Raw genomic sequence first — 18,947 nt, 5'->3', positions numbered from 1 at the left:
GTATTCGGAAAATCTACTCCGTACGCTGGTCGGAACTCAAGCTCTTAAATAGACCATAATGAGAGAGACTACATAGTATGTAGTATGTTTTTAACATATTTGGTAAAATATGCTAATCTACCTCAAATACTCGAAGACTTTTTTTCGGGCTTTTAGTCCTAAGGTGTTATGTTATTGAAATGTTCGCTAGTGCCCCCACCCCCAAGCTCTCCAATTTCCGAGGGTTTAAGAGGGTCAGGGTCCTAGATTTACATGGATTTTTTTTTACGACGGAGTACATATGTGTATATTCTTCTCAGGCTGTCAAACTATATTCTAAATAGGTGCCCATCGGAACTTTTCAACAGGCTAATAGGGTAGAAAAAATGTGCTCGGGATTAGAAGAATTGGTGAATTTTACTAGTGTTTTTAGTGACTGTTTTAGTGTTTTTTTTTCGATCTGTTTAGCGTATTAGATCGGCGATCCCTACAGGGATGGATCCATAGGGCGGACCAGTTCATTGGCAATCGAGATATTTCAGCTCGGCTGTTTGGTTCATGTCGTCACCAGTCAAATACTGTATCCTTGCTTTTCCCCCTTTCCCCTTCTTTTGATTTTTGACTGTTTTCCCTTCTCTGAGCTTCACAGATATGAGTGGACAGGCTGCTAGCTATTATAATGAGGGTATCCCTCAGGGCCAGCCTCAACCTCAGCCCAACTACGGTTACGACCAGCGGAATGCGAACTACCAACAGCCAAACAATCAGCCTGCACCATACCCGCAGCCAAATTACCAGCAACCAACCTATCAGCAACCTGCAGCTGAGCCCAAACCACCACAATACCAGCAAAATGTTCCAGAGTCCGGATATACCTTTGACCAGGCGTTTAAGATTGACAAGCCCAAGTGGAATGATTTGTGGGCAGGTCTCTTGGTGAGCTGAACCGTGTCGCGCTGAACAAAAAAACCTCCTTTGAAGCTGACTTATTACATAGTTGATCGCTGTCTTTCTCGGCTATGTCGCTGTGTCTGGGCTTACCATTAACAAGTATGCCACCAATAAAGGTTTCAATGGAGGAGGAATCTACGACTCGTCCAATGATTTCTCGCTGGATACCAACACCCTCGTCCTGCTCGTCTTCGCCCTCTGCGTCGCCCTTGCTTTCTCTTGGCTTTATTTCTTGGCCGCAAGACACTTCACCAAGACCTTTATCTGGGCAACTGGTATTCTCAACATCGTTTTCGCCCTCGCAACAGGTATCTACTACATCGCCCGCAAGCAATATGGAGGTGGCATCGCATTCCTAGTCTTCGGCGTCTTCGCAATCATATGTTTCATCAGCTGGATCCCGCGTATCCCATTTACTGCATTTATGCTGCAAACCGCCATGGATGTAGCTCGCGGCTACGGGCATATCTTCCTTGTAAGTGCCCTGGGCGGAATTGTCACAGTTGCTTTCGCCGCCTGGTTTTCCGTCACTCTGGTCTCGATCTACGTGGCCTACGAGCCGGATTCCTCTGGTGGTGTTAACCCGTCCTGCGCAAACGGCGGCTGCAGCAGAGCCAAGGTCATCGGCCTCGTCGTCTACGTGACTTTCGCTATGTACTGGATCAGCGAGTGGATCAAGAACACCGTGCACACCACCGTCGCGGGCGTCTACGGCTCGTGGTACTTCTGGAGCAAGTCCGCTGGCGGTATGCCCAAGGGCTCGACCCGGGGCGCGTTCCGTCGCGCGACTACATACTCCTTTGGCAGTATCAGTCTGGGCAGTCTAATCATCGCGTTCATCAACATGTTGCGACAGATATGCTCAGTCGCACAGCGACAGGAGGCTGCGCAGGGAAACTTGGTCGGCAGTATCGCCATGTGGGTTTTGGGTTGTTTTATCGCGCTGCTGGACTGGCTCGTTACTCTTTTCAACCGCTACGCCTTCTGCCACATCGCATTGTACGGAAAGGCTTATATCCCTGCTGCCAAGGATACCTGGACTATGATGCGCGACCGAGGAATCGATGCTCTCGTGCAAGACTGCCTGATGGGCCCGGTGTTGACTATGGGCTCGACTTTCGTCGCCTATGTCTGTGCGCTGCTTTCATATCTCTATCTGCAGTTTACCAACCCCGCGTACAACAGGGATGGCAACTTCACCGCCGTCATCATGGCTTTCGCTTTCTTGATTGGTCTGCAGGTCTGCCAGGTCTTCATGACTCCCATTGGGAGTGGTATTGAGACTATCTTCGTGGCTATGGCTTGGGATCCTCAGGTCATGATCAATGATCATCCAGATCTTTATTACAAGCTGGTGCAGCTTTACCCTAAGGTTCAGCAGGCAGTCCACGCTTAAGCTTTCCAGACAGAGTCTGTTTTAAAGGTCAACTGTAACGGTTCAATCGCTATGTCTATAGGCGGGATCTATATCCGCTTTTTTTTCGCTGTGTTTATGAATGTTCAGCACTAATTAGTGCACGTTAATTAATTGAAGATAATGCACGACTAATAGCAATACCAAGCATATTTCATATATCATTACTACTCAAGTCCAAATATCTAAAATCTCACTCCCAAAGCTCTATTTTAGACTCCTAAACCCCAAACCAAATCCAAAGGTAAATCAAAAGTCACCCTGCCAAATCAACCCTTCAAACAAATCCTTTTTTAACCCACTTACAACGCGACCATGATAGCCATAACAGCCGCAACCCCAAGTACCGCAACACCCCCATGCACTGAAGCCCCCGCAGCAGCCGCCCCCTCGAAAGGCGAGAAGTGCGTGGCATCAGCGCCCGCAGGCACAGCCGAAGGCGTCGCTCCAGAACCCTTCGGTCCAAACACCATCGACGACGAAGCCGCCCCAACCATCAAGCCATGCTCATACCCAACAGGCGTCGGCGACGCCGCCACCATAAGACCCATACTGCTGGAAGCTGGGACATTGACAGGGATTTGCGAGACATGCATGGGTTTCTCAGCGAGAGCCGAGCTCTTGCAGCTGCAGTCGGTGCGGGTCTGGGTCACGTAGATGACGCGCCGGGTGGCATCGCGCATCTCGATGATGGGTTGCATGGGTCTGCCTGCGTGTTTGAGTGGTGCGGCTACGCGAGCGCTGGGGCAGATGTAGGTTGCTAGGCTGTCTATCTCGAGGCCGGAACAGGAGGGGATGGCGGTGGTTATTATGTTTTTGATTGTGGCTGTGTTGGCGCATATGCATTCTTGCTCGGTTTTGTCGTCGCAAGAGGAGAAGGTCGATTTGTCGAAGCTGTTGATGGTGTCGGTCTGAATTGGATTGTTAGGGGTGGTTTATTTGGATTGGGATTGGGGGATCTTACGGCGCATTTTAGGTAGTCTCCGGTTGATTGGGCCAGAGCGCTGGCGATGAGGACCGAGGCGGTGATGAAGGAACGCATTTTGGATGTTGTGGTTGTGGTTGTTGGAGATGTTTTTGAGAGCTGGGGAAGGTACAATAGAATGGGAAATCTAGGCTATAAGAACGAAGTCATGGAAAAAGCAGCCTAGCCTGGCTGACGAATGCCCAGTGTTCTGTCTACAATTGAACTCCCCTGTTAGATATTTTCAGAGTAAGGATTTGACATGACATCCCTTCGCCCCTTAATTATGGGGTTCATGGCGTACAGAAATCCCAATGGTGGATCGGTCTGATAGAGGGACAGTGCTTGTCTTGGGAGATAAGCATCAGGTTGCATTTTTGCCCAGCCACCTACAAGGACCACATACATATGCTTAATCCCCTGCTCATTCAAAGTACTGGAATGCCGGAAGAATGCTTTGATAGCCATGTCCTTGTGGCAGCGTTCCTGGCTTATCTGTTGGTCCTTTTTACTCCGAGGAATGTTGGATTGTAAGATCAAGGGACCGTCTCGTTTTTCAGATTGCTAGGTGTTGCTTATATTAAAAGGAGGGAGGGAATTTACCATTCAATTGAAGGGATGTCCAATCTTCTCCTTGAAATTGATACTCAGTTAGGGCTTTACACGTGATATCCAAGGGTTACTTCGAAGTATTTAATTGGACTATCTAGACTTGATATTCTTTTGTTAGTACTTGTATCAATGCCATTTCATTGTTTATCGCCGATAAACTGAATCGTGTGCAGATGCAACATAGAACATACAGCCACCATATTTGACTTGAATTTATCAACAGGCTTTCAAGGAGGATAAGCATCAAATCCTCTGCTGATCTAGCTGGACGTTCATACTACTAGAATAGTAACTGACAGTCTATCCTTTGATCTCATAGTCCGCGCTTCTATTACAGTAGTTACTCGCTACGAAGAAAGGATTTCAATCTTAGTTCCTTGAGGAGTTCTATAACATTAGCGAATCTACGGCAGATCATAACCTGTTTCCGGGAAATATGTGCAAGCCATATTCATAGTCCATTTGATATAACCACATCACCCTGCTATTTTTTTCAATCACTTTCCCTGTTCTTCTCCCGACGTGCGAGTTCGTTCGCAATTGCCTCCTTTTCCGAGAGATTATAACAAAACACAGCATTCTGGAGTTTGCGATGAAGACTTTTCAATGAAACAGCTTTCATACCCCACGGAAAGTCCCACATATCTGAGGACAGCTCCCCTGATGGTTTGCTATCAAGAGTTGACGAACCAGATCGCTGACTCTGTGACTGTTTGCCTTTCAGCGAGAACGCTGGCAGGAGTTTCCGGGGCTTTGGGGGGGACGGGAAATTTGGAGGTGGCGGCCATTGAGACAATTTTGGTAAAAATGGGTTGAATCTGTTGGAGATACAGAGATCAGGCAAAGTTGTGATATTTGGCTGCTCATCGTGAGCTTGGTAGAAGCTGGGAGCAATAGGAACATTTCCCAACTCCCAAACAGTGGCTGTCTGCTCTACTGGTGTCACGGGTCGGAAGGCCTTGTAGGCAGTTGATTCGCTTGACTGTTTGGAGGGCAGCATGACGAGCTATAGAAGGTTGGAACAATTCAATATATTGGAGGGCGGAAACACATAGAGTAGTAAGGGTAAACTGGAGACGCCTGGCGCATTCAACCCAAGGACTACTTGGTACTCGAGAACGCTAGTTTGAAACTGAAAATGCTCGAGTCAGTGGGGTTTATCCGAGAGAAGGGGTCAAGCAGGAGGTTTGGGATTCCATGAAGAGCGAAGGTTTAAGGTACAGTGTGCCTGCCCAAGAGGTACCTCGTATACAAGAGCCTTCGGTGGATGAAGTGGTTGCTCAATTGTATCGGGTAGTAAGGCACAAATCCTTGCTAGTAAATCGGCCTTATCAATGAGGCCAAGTTCGTGAATATCATTGTTTGATACCTTACCTGCGTGGATACTTGTGTAACTGGCCGCCGGATTCGAGAGCATAAGATGGCTGGTATATATCATTGTCCCATGTCGAGAGACCATTCCGGATCGGCTAGCGATGATACATAGCAAAAGTTATTCCAACGGACAACGGTCTCATATGTAAATTTTGCACGCATATATATGCATAGATGAACATTTTGAATATTGATATTGTCAGATTACATAGCTCGTAGAACCTAGCTTCTACAACTCTCTACTCAATCAAGCTACTCACATTACACCATGCACTTCGACGTAGCCCTCTCCTGACAGATATGTAGTATGGGATATAACGGCATGGGTAATAATAAGGATAATGGTATGAGCTGTTAAGCCAGGCGACCTCGGGAGGCCAGTCACTGGTGTATTTGCGCACGAATCAGCTGGAATATAGACACAGTTTCCCTTATTACAAAATCACCAAAAGCTGAATCACCGCATCACGCATTTGAGTTCACATATCGACCTCGGGAGGTTTGTGCAACTCGGTAAAAGGGCAGGAGCGACGCTCAGCTTGGATACGCCTGAGTCGCCCTGCACCTTCCCAAAAGGTACCATGTGCCACGTGCTGGGTGCCGCCCTACGGGGGCGCCTTACCGGTTACGGGGGCCCAGGTACTAGGTTTGGATGCCGCTTTAAGGGTATGGATGTATAAAGCGACCTCGTGGCCCCCGAATCTTCTTCTTCTTTCTTTCTTTCTTCAGCTTCTCTTTGCCTTTGGCTTAGATCAAGTGTAGTATCTGTTCTATTCGGTTTGATCACCGATATGTTCTGCAGTGCAGAACACTATGATTATACAATCTTTGGACCTCGCGATTTGGCCTCTGTGCTTGCACACGCCTGTCGCACCGTGTCGCCGGGCTCACACTATCCCCAGCTGATGCGAACTTCTTTTTGTTTCCATCATCTATTCGGCTTGTCCGGGTCTTTGAAGAAGAAATTTCAATCAAATCTCTCCCACTAGGTCTCTTCGACCTGGATGGCATTTCGTAAAGCTTCTGACTTTCACAGAGAATACATTCATCTTTATCTAGGTACCCTTTCTCATATTCCCATCAAGTCCCTATTTTCAACTTCAACCGTTTTAGATTCAAAACAAACCCAACTTTATGTTCGTGAAATCAAATACTTCATTTTCATACCACTCGTCATTATCGCGAAGAACTATCAAATCGGGTATAACTAAAGATCCAAAGAACTACCTAGATCGCTTCCGAACCATCCAATAGGAAATAAAAGCCCACAAAGTACTAGACATAGGGAATGTGAAGATTCAAGCCCTGCTCAAAACTTTTCACTGGTCACGCAACGCGTCGAATTAACCAACAACCAAGCCAGGATCTTAACAATGAGCGTCAATCCCTTGACAATAAGATCCAAACCAAAGAACAATATACGCAAGATAGTGCGGGTAATCCCAGGCAGCTTCTTCCCATCTCGCGACGATGTGTTCCCGTATCGACCATACTTCTCCAGATCAAACTCCTCGACCACAATCTGTCGATTTTTATTCTTTTTCGAGCTCCGATTATCTTCCTGCTGGTTGGAAGGTGATCGACTCCAAAATTTGAAAGCACTTTTCTTTCCAGACGCGTCTTTGGACTTCTTCTGTGCAGATTTAATCTGTGACGCCAAGTTCATGCTCTCTTCTGCGTCTTCGCGCTCAGCAACTGTTGTAATCAGTTTACCCTGGAACACGGGCATTGAGTAAGGTCCGGGGTTATGGGAGGTTGGTGGTCTGGAAGAATTTGGTGATCCGAGAACCATGTCTGCAAGGATAGGGTTCGTGGCTTCGTCTGAGACGGCAACTGCCAGCATTGCAGCGACGAGAGAGTCGATTGCGTATAGAGAGGGAATAGTAGCGATTACAGCGGCTGGGGAAATCGAAAGCGTCTTTGTAGCGAAGTCCAAGGATGCCAGCGGCTCGTCGAAGTCCGTGACAGGAAGTACGGACGTGCGTAGATTCGCAGCTTGCTGGGCAGCTTCCATTGCCGTGGAAGACACCGGGCCAGTTACGATGATTGTTGGTGGCTGCCGGGGAGAGGCGTCGCTCGAAGGCTTGGAGACTGTGATGTGCACCATTCCTGAAGACTGGGACCGCACGGGTGAGAGGGGGATCCCGGCAGCGCCAACAAGAGCGGGCGGGTTATGCATTGACAGATAGGGGTGTCGTAGCTCGTATAGTCGTCGATGACGATTCCAAGAGAGTCGGCAAGATTCTTGTGCTGCGGCCCGCTTGAGTGCATCGGTTTCGACTTCTGCTGTTTCGGCGGGGGTGAGGTGGTGTTGCTTGCTGACCTCCTCGGCCTGATCTATTGCCAACATAGCTGCTAGTCGAGAGAAGAGGAGGGTCACCAGCCCGTCGTTGGGATGCTCGCGGCGTATACGATCTTCGAGGCTCATCATCATGATCGGCACGTCGTGGTTTGGCCTGGAGGGATCGCATCTGCTTAGGGCGAGTTCGTTGGTTGAATATGTCTGTAGTGTGTAGAACGGGTTCTGGGAGTTTCCGAGGGTAAATGTTGCTGGTCCTGTTCTGTGAGGTGTTAGCATCGATACAAATGTGGGAGACATGAAGTGTCTTACTTTGTCATGCGTAGGTTCAATGTTCCAACAAGATCTCGCGTTCTCTGGCCATTGGCTGTTTCCCATAGTGTCTTCAGTTCCTCCATGGATGAGTAGGTGACCTCCTCTGTATCCAAAGAGCTAGTTGGGAAGTTGAGCACACTCGCAGGCACAGTCTTTGGCCCGAGCACATGGTCAATCTCCGTATTTGTCGACAGCGTGAGCTTAGGAGGTAGTTTGCGGGAAGACTTGACGGGTCGTGGTGGTTCTGGAAGCTGTGGATGATATGCCTGCTGATTGAAAGCCAGTTTTGGATCAAACTGAGGGAACATTGATCTCATCGGGATTGAAGAGGCAGATGACTGCGATGACTGCGGGGGAGGCGGCTGACGTTGTAGTGTGGTGGCTGCTGCTACTGCTGCTGCTTTGGCTACCATGTGAAGGCAGAGCCTGATGGTTCACTCTCTTGGCTTGACGATCTTGACTGTGCATGGATTGAGGAGATCTCGACTCATGGGATGCCCCCGCCACAGATGGCGGGGATTTGGATCTCGAGGCATTCACTGGCGGTGGAGGTGGAATAACCTGAGTATCTTCGATGATCTGAAGCAGTAAAGATTCAGTCTTGCCAGGATCTTTGATCTCCTGAAGAGGAATTGGAGAGGCTGGTTCAGGTGTGGCTACTGGTTTCTTTGCAGCTTTGCGAAATGGATTGTTAGACCGCTTTACCTCAGGTGCTGAAGGTGGAAATAACTGGAATTGATTCATTTTGACAAATAGAGTATACTACAAACAAAGACAGCGCACGAAAGCAGTGGGGTCCCGACTGAGATATACCCCATTCTCACCGAATATGCCCATAAGCCTGACAGACCAAACAAAATACATGGCTTGTTGAGATGTGTGACAACCCTGCCTATACGGTGGGCGCTTAACCGATTAAGGATGTGATTGGCCCCCATCCTGGGATGGGCACATCCATGTGCAGTAGCGGCGCTTCAATATAACTTTGTGATTGGTGTTTGGACCATGTGAGATCTATATTTATCGCAATGCGGAGATTATATTGGTTGGTTATTTTTGCATTGAAGAAGTCAAAAGTCGGGGAGTAAGCTCGTTTGACCCTGATGGTTACTGCATATGCCGTCTCTCGGGTCCGGATGTTGTTGAATAAATTCAAGAAAATCAGTCATAAATTAATGACTCGCAGAGAGCCGAGTATATGAATTAAACTCTGTAAAAGCGCTTAAGTGAGGTTGATATATATCGTACAGCATAGAAGGTCGTATCCAATCTGCCGCCCGTACCTTGTTGTGATGCTTTGAGGGATATTCCAGCTTTGCAACAGGTCGGGTTTGAAATTAACGCTAATGTTGTGGGATACACTATGAAATGCATTTTATTTTATTTCAAATTCTTTCCTATCCCCGATACAACCAGATGAGTTACATGGTAGAGCCCTCTAACTCCTCCAACCGGTGCATATCCATATCTTTCTCCAACAAGGGAATCACGTAAGGGTCAAAAGTCTTCCAATAAGGGTTGTTGAGGTGGTACTCCTGCGACGATTCCTGGGCGTAACGCTCGACAATTGTGAAATCTTGCTTGTCGAACACAGACTGCATCACGAACCAAGAGAGGGTTTCCTTGTCATTCGAGTAAACATTGGAGGCTTCAACAAGCTTGGCCTTGAGCTTGGAAATGGACTCTTCGTCTGGCTTGGCGCGGAGGTCTTTTACTATAAGCATAGGAAACAGGAATTAGAGGGTTATAACATACGGACGACAATTGTATAAACCATGATGTAGATGGTTAGGGTGGAATGAAGAATAGATTGGAATTGAGGGGCAAGGGGCGTAGACAAATTAAATACTTAAATGCTTAAATACCTTTTACATATTTAGTCACACATCGGTGAAACAATATACCTAAGGTGGATCTATGTAAATCCCCGAGATTTGTCCCTGGTGATTCCGGCTTTTGATCTTGCGGGATAAGCTTTCCCTGTCTATATATTTTAATAGTCTTATTTACATGATAGTGTACAATTACTCGTTCTTCCCTTGATCCTGGCCCAAGGCCTCAGTGTGCACAGTGTGGGTCAAACCCTCCGCCATAGTAATCGCACCCTCCATGTTACCCTTGTTATACAAGAATAAACCTTGGAGAGCAGCTGCGCTGGTGTTGATAGACCGATCAGGTTTGGTGCCCGATTCATCTTCAATCAGACCAAGCTCCTGAAGTCGATCCAAGAAAAGTTTGCGATATACTCCGTCGGTATCGATATCTTCATAGAATCGATCCCATAGGCAGCCGACCTGGTAACGAGTCACTTCGCCCAGACGGACAGTCATATCAACGCGCCCAGGACGGACCAACGCCTCATCGAGTCGTTCGACGTGGTTGGTAGTGAGGAAGATGATACGTTCCTCTGCACTAGCAACTCCGTCAAGTGCATTAAGCAATCCCGAGAAAGTTACATTGGCCCCGCGATAGCCATCGGCGTCGCTTTGCTCGCGTCGGTTCGAGAACGCGGCGTCCACATCTTCCAACAGGACCAGCGTTCGGTTGGGAACGATTGTGAGAAGGTGATTTAACCGGTCATCGGTCAAGCCACGCTCGCTGAGGTTCAGAATGGCAATGTCGTAATTCAACTCGCCCGCTAGTGCCTGGATAAAAGAGCTCTTGCCGGTGCCTGGGGGACCGTATAAAAGATATCCTCGTCGATATGGAATTCCACGGTCGTGATACCATGATGAACTTGAAATGAAGTCTTCCACATCTGCCACAATCCGTTCCTTGACTCCCTCGTGGAGGACAACCGACTCCAATGGACGCTTCCGGCGCGGGTTTCCAAATGGTTTCCACTCAGTGCCCCAACTGTTATAAATGGTTGTCTTGCCTTCGTGGCTTTTCGCAGCGTATGCATGAGCTTCGGTGAAGAGGTCCTCGAATATGTGGCGTTGAGAATAGAGGGTGGTGAGAGTGATGGTCTCCCATGGCTTTCCGGTTTGAATGTCGCGGGACTTCGACTCGCGCATACGATTAACGAAGACAAATGCATTTTTGTATCGTAGGACGTGTTTTCCAGGTCCCGGAATCAGCGAAAAGTGTGTGTGAATTGCTCCGTTCGAATGCTCGACCTTCTGCGTTTGGATCGAGAGGTGGCGCATGCCAGGCGTGAGCTTTTGAAGGAATCGGTCCATGTAGGTAGAGGTATTCGCCGCAGCTTTGCCTGCATTGAGTTGTGATTGCTGGTAGAGAGTCATCCAGTGTAGAAACCACGGATACGAGTCATCTTTGATGCTGATCTCGACGTCAACCAGCATCCGCCGGCGGAGAAGAGCGGCGCCATGTCGAACGCCTTTCTGCGCTAAAGTCAATCCTGCTCCGAGACCTGCGAGGCCAAATCCCTAGCGAGAAATCAATATTAGCACGTCGTTTCGAATCGAAACATTGGCTGGTGTCATACCGCTGTGAATAAGGGATTGCTCGTTAGCTGCGACAAGAGACTTCCGTCGCCTTTCTGCGCTGACTTTAGTGCCTCTGTTTTCTGCTGCAGAATCAGGTCGCCCGCAGACGGCGCAGCACTCGGGACCGCATTTGGCTCCATACCAAATCAACAGTTTCGTGAAGATCGCGAATGTCCAGAAGATCGATAAGGGCAGATATCGGAGTTACAACGGGCCGAGAATTTGGCGGACCCATGGGTCGTGTTACAGTGTCACTTATTGGAGAACCCACGGTGAGAATCCAGGAGAACTACATATCTACAACCTTTCAAAGTTGGAATGTACAATACAATTTGACATGAAATCCAAGTATTCAAAAAATTCAGGCAGATGTACGAGTTTAAAATCCTGTGATCCCCATGGCATGTTCACATGGGTCAGCAAAGGCCCCCAATGGGTGTCGGAGATATCGGAATTAAATCAAATTTCTGCTTCTTGCATTCCCTGTCCTTAAGCCTTCGTGCATTGTTCGGGAGAGGGGGCTGTGTCCTTTTATAAAGCCTTGGCCTCCCATGCGGCTTCTTTTCCATTCCCCGCTTATTCGGCGGACGGCGTACCAACGTGCTATCCATCCAGCAATCCGCAACATGAGCACTCCGCCCACTACTGAAGTGCTATATGCGCTGACCGTGGCGAATTCCCCAGCTAGACCTAGCCCAGAGGATGTTTTGAAGAAAAGCCATCATGCAAAGAATGGATTCAGAAACCCATGGGAGTAAGTGAGGCTTCGTGACTCACTAAGTTATCGGTCATTCGTCGCGTAGACTAACCAGCAATGTTATATGGTAGGTCTTTTCGCGATATGGACTCGAAAGATATCATGCAAATGATGGTGTAAGCATAATTGCCGACCATTGAAGGAAAGTCCAAGTCTGACGCGTGCAACTGTAGCTTTCGTCGACTCAACGGCAAAGCGAACACACCTGATACCACTCCGCCGACCGTCACCGTTCGCAAGCCCGAATTTCTTCCCAGCCGAGATACCCCCAAGCTGCGCGCAACATGGCTTGGACATGCATGCTATTATGTGGAGTTCCCAAGCGGCCTCCGAGTACTATTTGACCCAGTATTCGAAGCGCGTTGTGGGCCATGCTGCGGGCCGTATCATATCGGCCCGAAGCGCTATACCGAGCCTCCATGTCAGATCAAGGATATCCCCGTAATCGACGCGGTGGTCATCTCCCACAACCATTACGATCATCTGTCCTACCCAACTGTCTCGGAAATTGCGAAAAGGCACCCCAATTGCCACTTTTTTGCGCCACTAGGCAACAAGTCGTGGTTCCACGCCTCAGGCATCCAAAATGTAACAGAGCTGGATTGGTGGGATGAGCGTGATATTGAAATGTCACCTAAGGAGGGAAAGGGCCCGCACGTTGAAGCAGTAGGCGGAGTTTCCACCACAGCAGAGATCAAAGCGCGCATCAGTTGTCTACCTTGTCAGCATGTTACTGCCCGCAGTCCTTTTGATAAATATAAGACACTATGGGCTTCCTGGTCTATTGAGTCCGGTGGTAGCAAGGTGTATTTTGCTGGGTATGATAAGCTCCCCCCAAACCATCCACGCTATCGGAATCTTGCTTTGCTGACCTCCAATCCAGTGATTCCGGCTACAGAGCAGTTAGCGAGCTACCAGAAGGAGAAGATGATTGGGATCCAAAGTACAACTTCCCTATATGCCCTGCCTTCAAGCAGGTAGGTGAGTTCCGAGGACCATTTGATCTTGGCTTGATCCCTATTGGAGCATATGCTCCCCGTCATATTTTCAGTCCAGCACATTCTGACCCACATGATGCTGTTCACATTTTCAAAGATACAAAGTGCAAAAAAGCCTTGGGCATGCACTGGGGCACTTGGGTACTTACCGAAGAGGATGTACTTGAGCCACCCAAGAAGCTCAAGGAGGCGCTGAAAAAAAATGATCTTGCTGAGACTGGTGTTTTTGATGTGTGTGATATTGGGGAGAGCCGGGAGTTTTGAACAAAGCTCCGTCTCGTGTACATTACTTTCATGGTCGGTATCAACCCGTGCTTGTCCTTAATTTCTAATTTGTTGTACGTTTTTGCATCTGAATATCGCCCCTCACAGAACAGAGGAGTAACCCTCTATGTGCAGTTAATACATATATGTTCGATCTTCTACCCTTCTTGTCCTCATTTGGAGCCATATCTTAGGGTAGTATTCTATAGCCAGCAGCGCGCTAGTAGAGATTTTGCCAGGAGTATTATTTAGGATTTACGTATTTTATACAATCTTGCCAATACTCAAATTCTTAATGTTCGAAGCGATAAGCTAGACGGTCAAAACTTACTGCGTACTATGAGCAAAAATCGCTACTGGCGCACTTATCCATAGGTTAATTAACATACATCCATATCCAATATTATTTTCGTTGCCTGTGAACGTTCCTTCCCTTGAGTACTTCATGAACGTTCCTGACGTCATGATAGGAGACATCTAAGGCTATGGCCATGCTTCTAATAGGTATTTTTGTAAGAACGTCGCCAGCCAGGCACTAGATAGCAGCTGGTGCTGTGGCCTCTATCTCATTATGTAGGTCCAAATGGTCTGAGAAACTCCTCTTAGCTCTATAACTATAACATCTCTCGCGGGCATGCCGGGACCAAGAAAAGGAGATTCCTTCTGGGCACAAATCTCTCCGTTTCCCAGAAGAGCTAATGTTGAACTGACTGGCATCAAGTCTTCAGGTCAGGTATCCGAACACAATTACCCAAAATTTTCAGGTATAAATAAGCACATTAAGCCCATTAAGCCATAAGTGAACTAAGGTAGACTAGCCCTGGTAATCCCAAACCTCTCCTTGGGGGAGGAGTAATTGAAATATGAGATTTTTGGCCTACTCCTACAAGCGACTCGACTCCTTGGCCTCCACAGAGCACCGAGATTGTCGGAACCCCAGCACTGAAGATTTGTAGTCCGAAAGGAGAGATTGAAGCGAAATCGGACTTTATCATATATTAAGTAAGTCTTTACGAAGCATTTATTCTCTGCGTATACATACAATTCTCTGCGTATAGATTGATACGACTCTCTGTGTACATATACATACTACTCTCTGCATATACAGGAGGCCTTTTGCGTGTGATTTACCAATCAATCAATCAAAGTTTAATGAACCTATTCTAGTCGAACTAGTTACATATAACTGTATAGGCGTCTAACTGACCTAAGAACTCGAAGCCATACGCCGAGCTGGAACCACATAGTGTATCCCAGGCGTAAACAGAGGCTGATTTGTCAAGGGTGTGAAATCAGCCATTCGCGTATGCTCTGCCGAAGTAGTAGATTAGGCCGCGGGGTCGCGTAAGCGCTGATTGCAATATACATACAGTAGGATATATAGTGCAGTGGCACTATATTTAGGCCCCGATTCTCGAGTTTTGTTGTGAGCATGGATGCTTCTTCCTACTGCGTTCATTGCCAACTCAGCCCAACAGGCTATCTTCTATGTGCCATCCCAATAACTACCAACACAATTTCCCGACACGTTGTCCCAAATTGCCGCCGGCATACTTAATTGGAACCTCTTTGCAAAATCTGCATCGGAATTTTCACAACATTCATTTACCATTTGTGAACTTCCCATCCCGCACCAATGTCAGTGGAATCCTGGACAGACACGGACTCATCGATCACGTCAACGTCATCTGAATGGGAGGATGACGGACTAACCACACCACCTGAGCAGACAAGACCTGTTTGGGAGCTTGGGAATGTTCCCGTTCCTCCTGGTTTCAACACCTCCGCCGAAGACAGAGTGTCTTCTGGTGCGTTGGACGTTGTGGACACCAATCCTACCAGGAATGGCCCACAGCCAAGCAAAGAGATCCCACCCCAACAAAGCCCTCGCAGTCAGCTTGTAACATTCAGGCCGGCGGGCATCAGACGGCCCCACCCGCATTCGAAGAGACCCGGTGTTGGCCAACCCAAGACAAAAGATGATGCTGCAACACCTGATAATACGAAGAAAAGACGGACAATCACCAGTGCCAGTGCCATCAAACAACAGATCGAGAATACAGATGAAAAGAACACTCGTGCCAATGAAGGTACATCTGCCGATACATCTTCAGGGTCTGTAGACAAAGACATGACTCAAAACCCGGATTGCCATGCCAAGTCCGGATGAGCCAATGCATTCTCGATTTTGGAATTCATTGGAGTTCATCATCCGGTATCTTACAATCACTGTTGGTAATTGGGCAGTCGGTTGGCATGCTGAAGTTGGAGTTTAAGGCTTTCTCGGGATTCGTTCGTTCCTACAATGAGCCGTCTCCCGCGAGTCATTTGGTTGAGAAACACAGAGAGAAACACAGAACGAAACAAAACATATTGCGGCTTTGAATATTAAACTACAACGTTGTACATCGTAGAGTTGTGAAGACGTAGATAACTAAGTTGGAGATGGATGTTTGCCTAGTTTGTCGGGGGAACACGCTAGCCGTATATGGACTAGTGTTAGGGAGCTCCCACTTCGCCTGGAAATTTGATGGAATGCGGGCGAACAGCGTTGAAGTCGGAACTCTTGGATTGTCATCTTCGTGCAATATTTTTTTGATATTTGCAAGTGATACAGACTGTCTTATACCCACTTCCCACTCAAACTACAATAAATCACCGGCAATATGCAGGCTCCGGTGGTGGTGATGAGTAGGTTGCCCCCCCAATCAAGTTGCTCCCCTTAAGTGCTAACACATCATACAGACACCAATTCCGGCGAGCGCCAGGTCGGCCGGAAAGCACAGATGTCTAACATTACCGCGGCGAAGACGTACGCTATCTCTCGGTCCTCCGCTGTTATCCCTGCTCGATGCTAATTCAATAAACACCAGTGTTGCGGATATCATTCGGTCATGTCTCGGACCTAAGGCGATGTTGAAGATGCTGCTTGACCCTATGGGTGGTATTGTATTGACCAACGATGGCCACGCTATCCTGCGAGAGATTGAAGTGTCGCACCCCGCGGCTAAGAGTATGATCGAGCTCAGCCGTACCCAGGACGAGGAGGTCGGAGATGGTACCACAACGGTCATCATCCTAGGTATGGCAAAATATTCGTTTCGGAAGGTTTGATGGTAAATGCTGATATTCTATAGCCGGTGAAATGCTCGCCCAGGCCGTCCCCCAGCTCGAACGCAACATCCACCCCGTCGTTATCATCCAGGCTTTCAAGCGTGCCCTCGCCGATGCCCTCCAGATCGTGGAGGACGTCTCGACACCCGTCGACATTCATGATGACAAGGCCATGTACAGCCTTATCCAATCCTCCATCGGAACCAAGTTTGTCAACCGTTGGTCAGAGCTCATGTGCGGCCTCGCTTTGAAGGCTGTGCGAACCGTCTCCTTCGATGTCGGTAGTGGAAAGCAGGAAGTCGATATCAAGCGCTACGCCCGTATCGAGAAGGTTCCCGGTGGTCAAATCGAGGACTCTGAGGTTATTGACGGTGTGATGGTCAACAAGGATATTACGCACCCCAAGATGCGTCGCAGAATCGAGAACCCCCGTATTCTCCTCCTGGATTGCCCCCTGGAGTACAAGAAGGGCGAGTCCCAAACCAACATTGAGATCTCCAAGGAGGATGACTGGAACCGTATTCTCCAGATTGAGGAGGAGCAGGTCAAGCACATGTGCGAGGCCGTTCTGGCTTTCAAGCCCGACGTTGTTATCACCGAGAAGGGTGTTTCTGGTAAGCGAGCAGTCGGATCAGGGTCAGTAATTTGCATGTTCTAACTACTGAACTTTACTAGATCTTGCACAGCACTTCCTGGTGAAGGCCAACGTCACAGCCCTCCGTCGTGTGCGAAAGACCGATAACAACCGTATTGCCCGTGCAAGTGGCGCTACCATCGTCAACCGTGTCGATGACATCCAGGAGTCCGATATTGGTACCGGGTGTGGACTGTTCGAGATTGAGAAGATTGGTGACGAGTACTTCACATTCATGCGCAAGTGCAAGTCCCCGAAGGCCTGCACAATCCTGCTGCGCGGCCCCTCCAAGGATATCCTTAACGAGGTTGAGCGCAACTTGCAGGATGCCATGTCCGTTGCTCGTAACGTTATCTTCCACCCTCGTCTGTCTCCCGGTGGTGGTGCTACTGAGATGGCTGTCTCCGTGAAGCTGAGCCAGCTTGCCCGCTCCGTCGAGGGTGTCCAGCAGTGGCCATACAAGGCTGTTGCTGACGCTATGGAGGTCATCCCCCGCACATTGGCCCAGAACGCCGGTGCCAGCCCTATCCGTGTGCTTACCAGTCTCCGTGCCAAGCACGTCGAGGGCCACCACACCTGGGGTCTCGATGGCGAGACTGGCAGCTTGGTTGATATGAAGCAGTACGGTGTTTGGGAACCCGAAGCTGTCAAGCTTCAGAGCATCAAGACTGCTGTCGAGGTAAGCTTACTACTGACTTCCATATACACTGCATTTTACTAACATATCTCTCTCTAGTCCGCGTGTCTCCTTCTCCGTGTCGACGACATTTGCAGCGGAAAGTCCGCTCAACAGATCGCCGGCGGCGGCGGTGGTGGCGGCGACGAATGATTGATAGACGAAAAAGAAAACTGATACTTGGACTCGAGGTCCGTACATAATGTTACACGATTTGCCTCCTGGCTGTCTTCCTTCTGTATGAATTTCCTAGATTCAAAAAAAGAAAAAGAAATAGAAAATAAATCCAGATGGGTATCTTCGTATCGTACAAAGCTAGTATTTGAACACTCCACTAGTCCTCATCATGGAAAATAACACCAGGAACCTCCTGCTGGCCTAATTGGCCCTCTCCAGCGCCTCCATCTTGGTCTCCCATAGTGACCATTGAGCCCGGAGCAGCGGAGTCCTTCACAGGAGCAATATCCATCTCATCGCCACCACCATTACCACCCTTCTTCCCGCGCGCATTCTTCTTCTTCTCCCTCCTCCTCCGATTCTTCTCCGTCTTCTCATCATCCTTGCGCTTCGTCTCCGCCCGCTCTTTCTCCCAAGCTTCATCATTCTTCTCATTATCCACCTCGGACTGCATCATCCGCAACCGTTCATACTCTCGCCGCCGACTGGCCTTATACACGTGGAATTCGCCGGAGCCCGCACCGGCCGATGAACCCTGCACATTGGTGACGATCTCTGGCGGCGCCGAGAGAGACGCCACGGTGCGCGGCTTCGGCGCATTGGGTAGTTGCAAGTCTTTGCTCGGGTCTTTGAAGAGTGTCTGGATCTCGTTGGCGACCTCGGAATGCGGTGTCACAGCGCGCCGTTTTGTTGGCCGCTTGCTGCGGGGATCCGCGCTTGTGGGAATTGATTCAGGGCCTGGTTCGGACATGCTGTGGGTGTTGAGTTAGGGATAGGTGATGCGACCGCGTGGAATCGGTGGGGTTTGCGCGAATGGGAGGAATTGGTGTCTTTCCCTTTGGATTGGTGGTGGAAGAGGCTTTCCTTTTGTCACTAGGAGATGGCCTCTGTGTCCTTTTGTGAATTTTCGATTACTCGAGTGCAGCAGGGCCTGGAGATGGGCGAGTACAAGTACAGTAGGTAGTAACAA

General features: G+C 48.7%; 10 protein-coding genes across 10 annotated transcripts; 4 read left to right on the top strand and 6 right to left on the bottom strand.

Annotated features, from left to right (window-relative positions):
* Positions 1-630: 630 nt before the first annotated feature.
* On the top strand, positions 631-2,326 carry N7479_008726 (choline transporter-like family protein; the record flags this gene model as incomplete). Its single annotated transcript, XM_057256419.1, has 2 exons — positions 631-915; positions 977-2,326. 2 exons carry the CDS (start codon positions 631-633, stop codon positions 2,324-2,326), a joined length of 1,635 nt encoding a protein of 544 aa, XP_057103877.1.
* A 320-nt stretch (positions 2,327-2,646) lies between these two features.
* N7479_008725 (uncharacterized protein) lies at positions 2,647-3,386 on the bottom strand (the record flags this gene model as incomplete). The annotated part of the gene is made up of 2 exons (XM_057256418.1): positions 2,647-3,255; positions 3,309-3,386. The coding sequence occupies 2 exons, from the start codon at positions 3,384-3,386 to the stop codon at positions 2,647-2,649; spliced, it is 687 nt and encodes a 228-aa protein (XP_057103876.1).
* Positions 3,387-4,413: 1,027 nt separating this feature from the next.
* Positions 4,414-4,920, bottom strand: N7479_008724 (uncharacterized protein; the record flags this gene model as incomplete). Its single annotated transcript, XM_057256417.1, has 1 exon — positions 4,414-4,920. The coding sequence occupies one exon, from the start codon at positions 4,918-4,920 to the stop codon at positions 4,414-4,416; it is 507 nt and encodes a 168-aa protein (XP_057103875.1).
* A 1,683-nt stretch (positions 4,921-6,603) lies between these two features.
* On the bottom strand, positions 6,604-8,652 carry N7479_008723 (uncharacterized protein; the record flags this gene model as incomplete). Its single annotated transcript, XM_057256416.1, is given in 3 exon segments — positions 6,604-7,855; positions 7,906-8,204; positions 8,215-8,652. 3 exon segments carry the CDS (start codon positions 8,650-8,652, stop codon positions 6,604-6,606), a joined length of 1,989 nt encoding a protein of 662 aa, XP_057103874.1.
* A 677-nt stretch (positions 8,653-9,329) lies between these two features.
* N7479_008722 (putative quinol monooxygenase) lies at positions 9,330-9,685 on the bottom strand (the record flags this gene model as incomplete). The annotated part of the gene is made up of 2 exons (XM_057256415.1): positions 9,330-9,622; positions 9,664-9,685. 2 exons carry the CDS (start codon positions 9,683-9,685, stop codon positions 9,330-9,332), a joined length of 315 nt encoding a protein of 104 aa, XP_057103873.1.
* Positions 9,686-9,932: 247 nt separating this feature from the next.
* On the bottom strand, positions 9,933-11,497 carry N7479_008721 (bifunctional AAA family ATPase chaperone/translocase BCS1; the record flags this gene model as incomplete). The annotated part of the gene is made up of 2 exons (XM_057256414.1): positions 9,933-11,297; positions 11,357-11,497. The coding sequence occupies 2 exons, from the start codon at positions 11,495-11,497 to the stop codon at positions 9,933-9,935; spliced, it is 1,506 nt and encodes a 501-aa protein (XP_057103872.1).
* A 411-nt stretch (positions 11,498-11,908) lies between these two features.
* N7479_008720 (uncharacterized protein) lies at positions 11,909-13,376 on the top strand (the record flags this gene model as incomplete). Its single annotated transcript, XM_057256413.1, has 4 exons — positions 11,909-12,111; positions 12,186-12,230; positions 12,288-12,932; positions 12,998-13,376. The coding sequence occupies 4 exons, from the start codon at positions 11,909-11,911 to the stop codon at positions 13,374-13,376; spliced, it is 1,272 nt and encodes a 423-aa protein (XP_057103871.1).
* Positions 13,377-15,012: 1,636 nt separating this feature from the next.
* On the top strand, positions 15,013-15,546 carry N7479_008719 (uncharacterized protein; the record flags this gene model as incomplete). Its single annotated transcript, XM_057256412.1, has 1 exon — positions 15,013-15,546. The coding sequence occupies one exon, from the start codon at positions 15,013-15,015 to the stop codon at positions 15,544-15,546; it is 534 nt and encodes a 177-aa protein (XP_057103870.1).
* Positions 15,547-16,042: 496 nt separating this feature from the next.
* Positions 16,043-17,953, top strand: N7479_008718 (chaperonin-containing T-complex subunit CCT3; the record flags this gene model as incomplete). The annotated part of the gene is made up of 6 exons (XM_057256411.1): positions 16,043-16,067; positions 16,122-16,188; positions 16,250-16,458; positions 16,514-17,104; positions 17,166-17,803; positions 17,861-17,953. The coding sequence occupies 6 exons, from the start codon at positions 16,043-16,045 to the stop codon at positions 17,951-17,953; spliced, it is 1,623 nt and encodes a 540-aa protein (XP_057103869.1).
* A 181-nt stretch (positions 17,954-18,134) lies between these two features.
* Positions 18,135-18,728, bottom strand: N7479_008717 (PRKRIP1 family protein; the record flags this gene model as incomplete). Its single annotated transcript, XM_057256410.1, has 1 exon — positions 18,135-18,728. One exon carries the CDS (start codon positions 18,726-18,728, stop codon positions 18,135-18,137), a length of 594 nt encoding a protein of 197 aa, XP_057103868.1.
* Positions 18,729-18,947: the final 219 nt, after the last annotated feature.

The sequence above is a fragment of the Penicillium vulpinum genome (genome assembly GCF_028829585.1).
Source record: "Penicillium vulpinum strain IBT 29486 chromosome Unknown utg000004l_segment0_segment0, whole genome shotgun sequence".
Lineage (NCBI taxonomy): Eukaryota > Fungi > Ascomycota > Eurotiomycetes > Eurotiales > Aspergillaceae > Penicillium > Penicillium vulpinum.
This window is presented reverse-complemented; position numbering and strand designations above follow the sequence as displayed.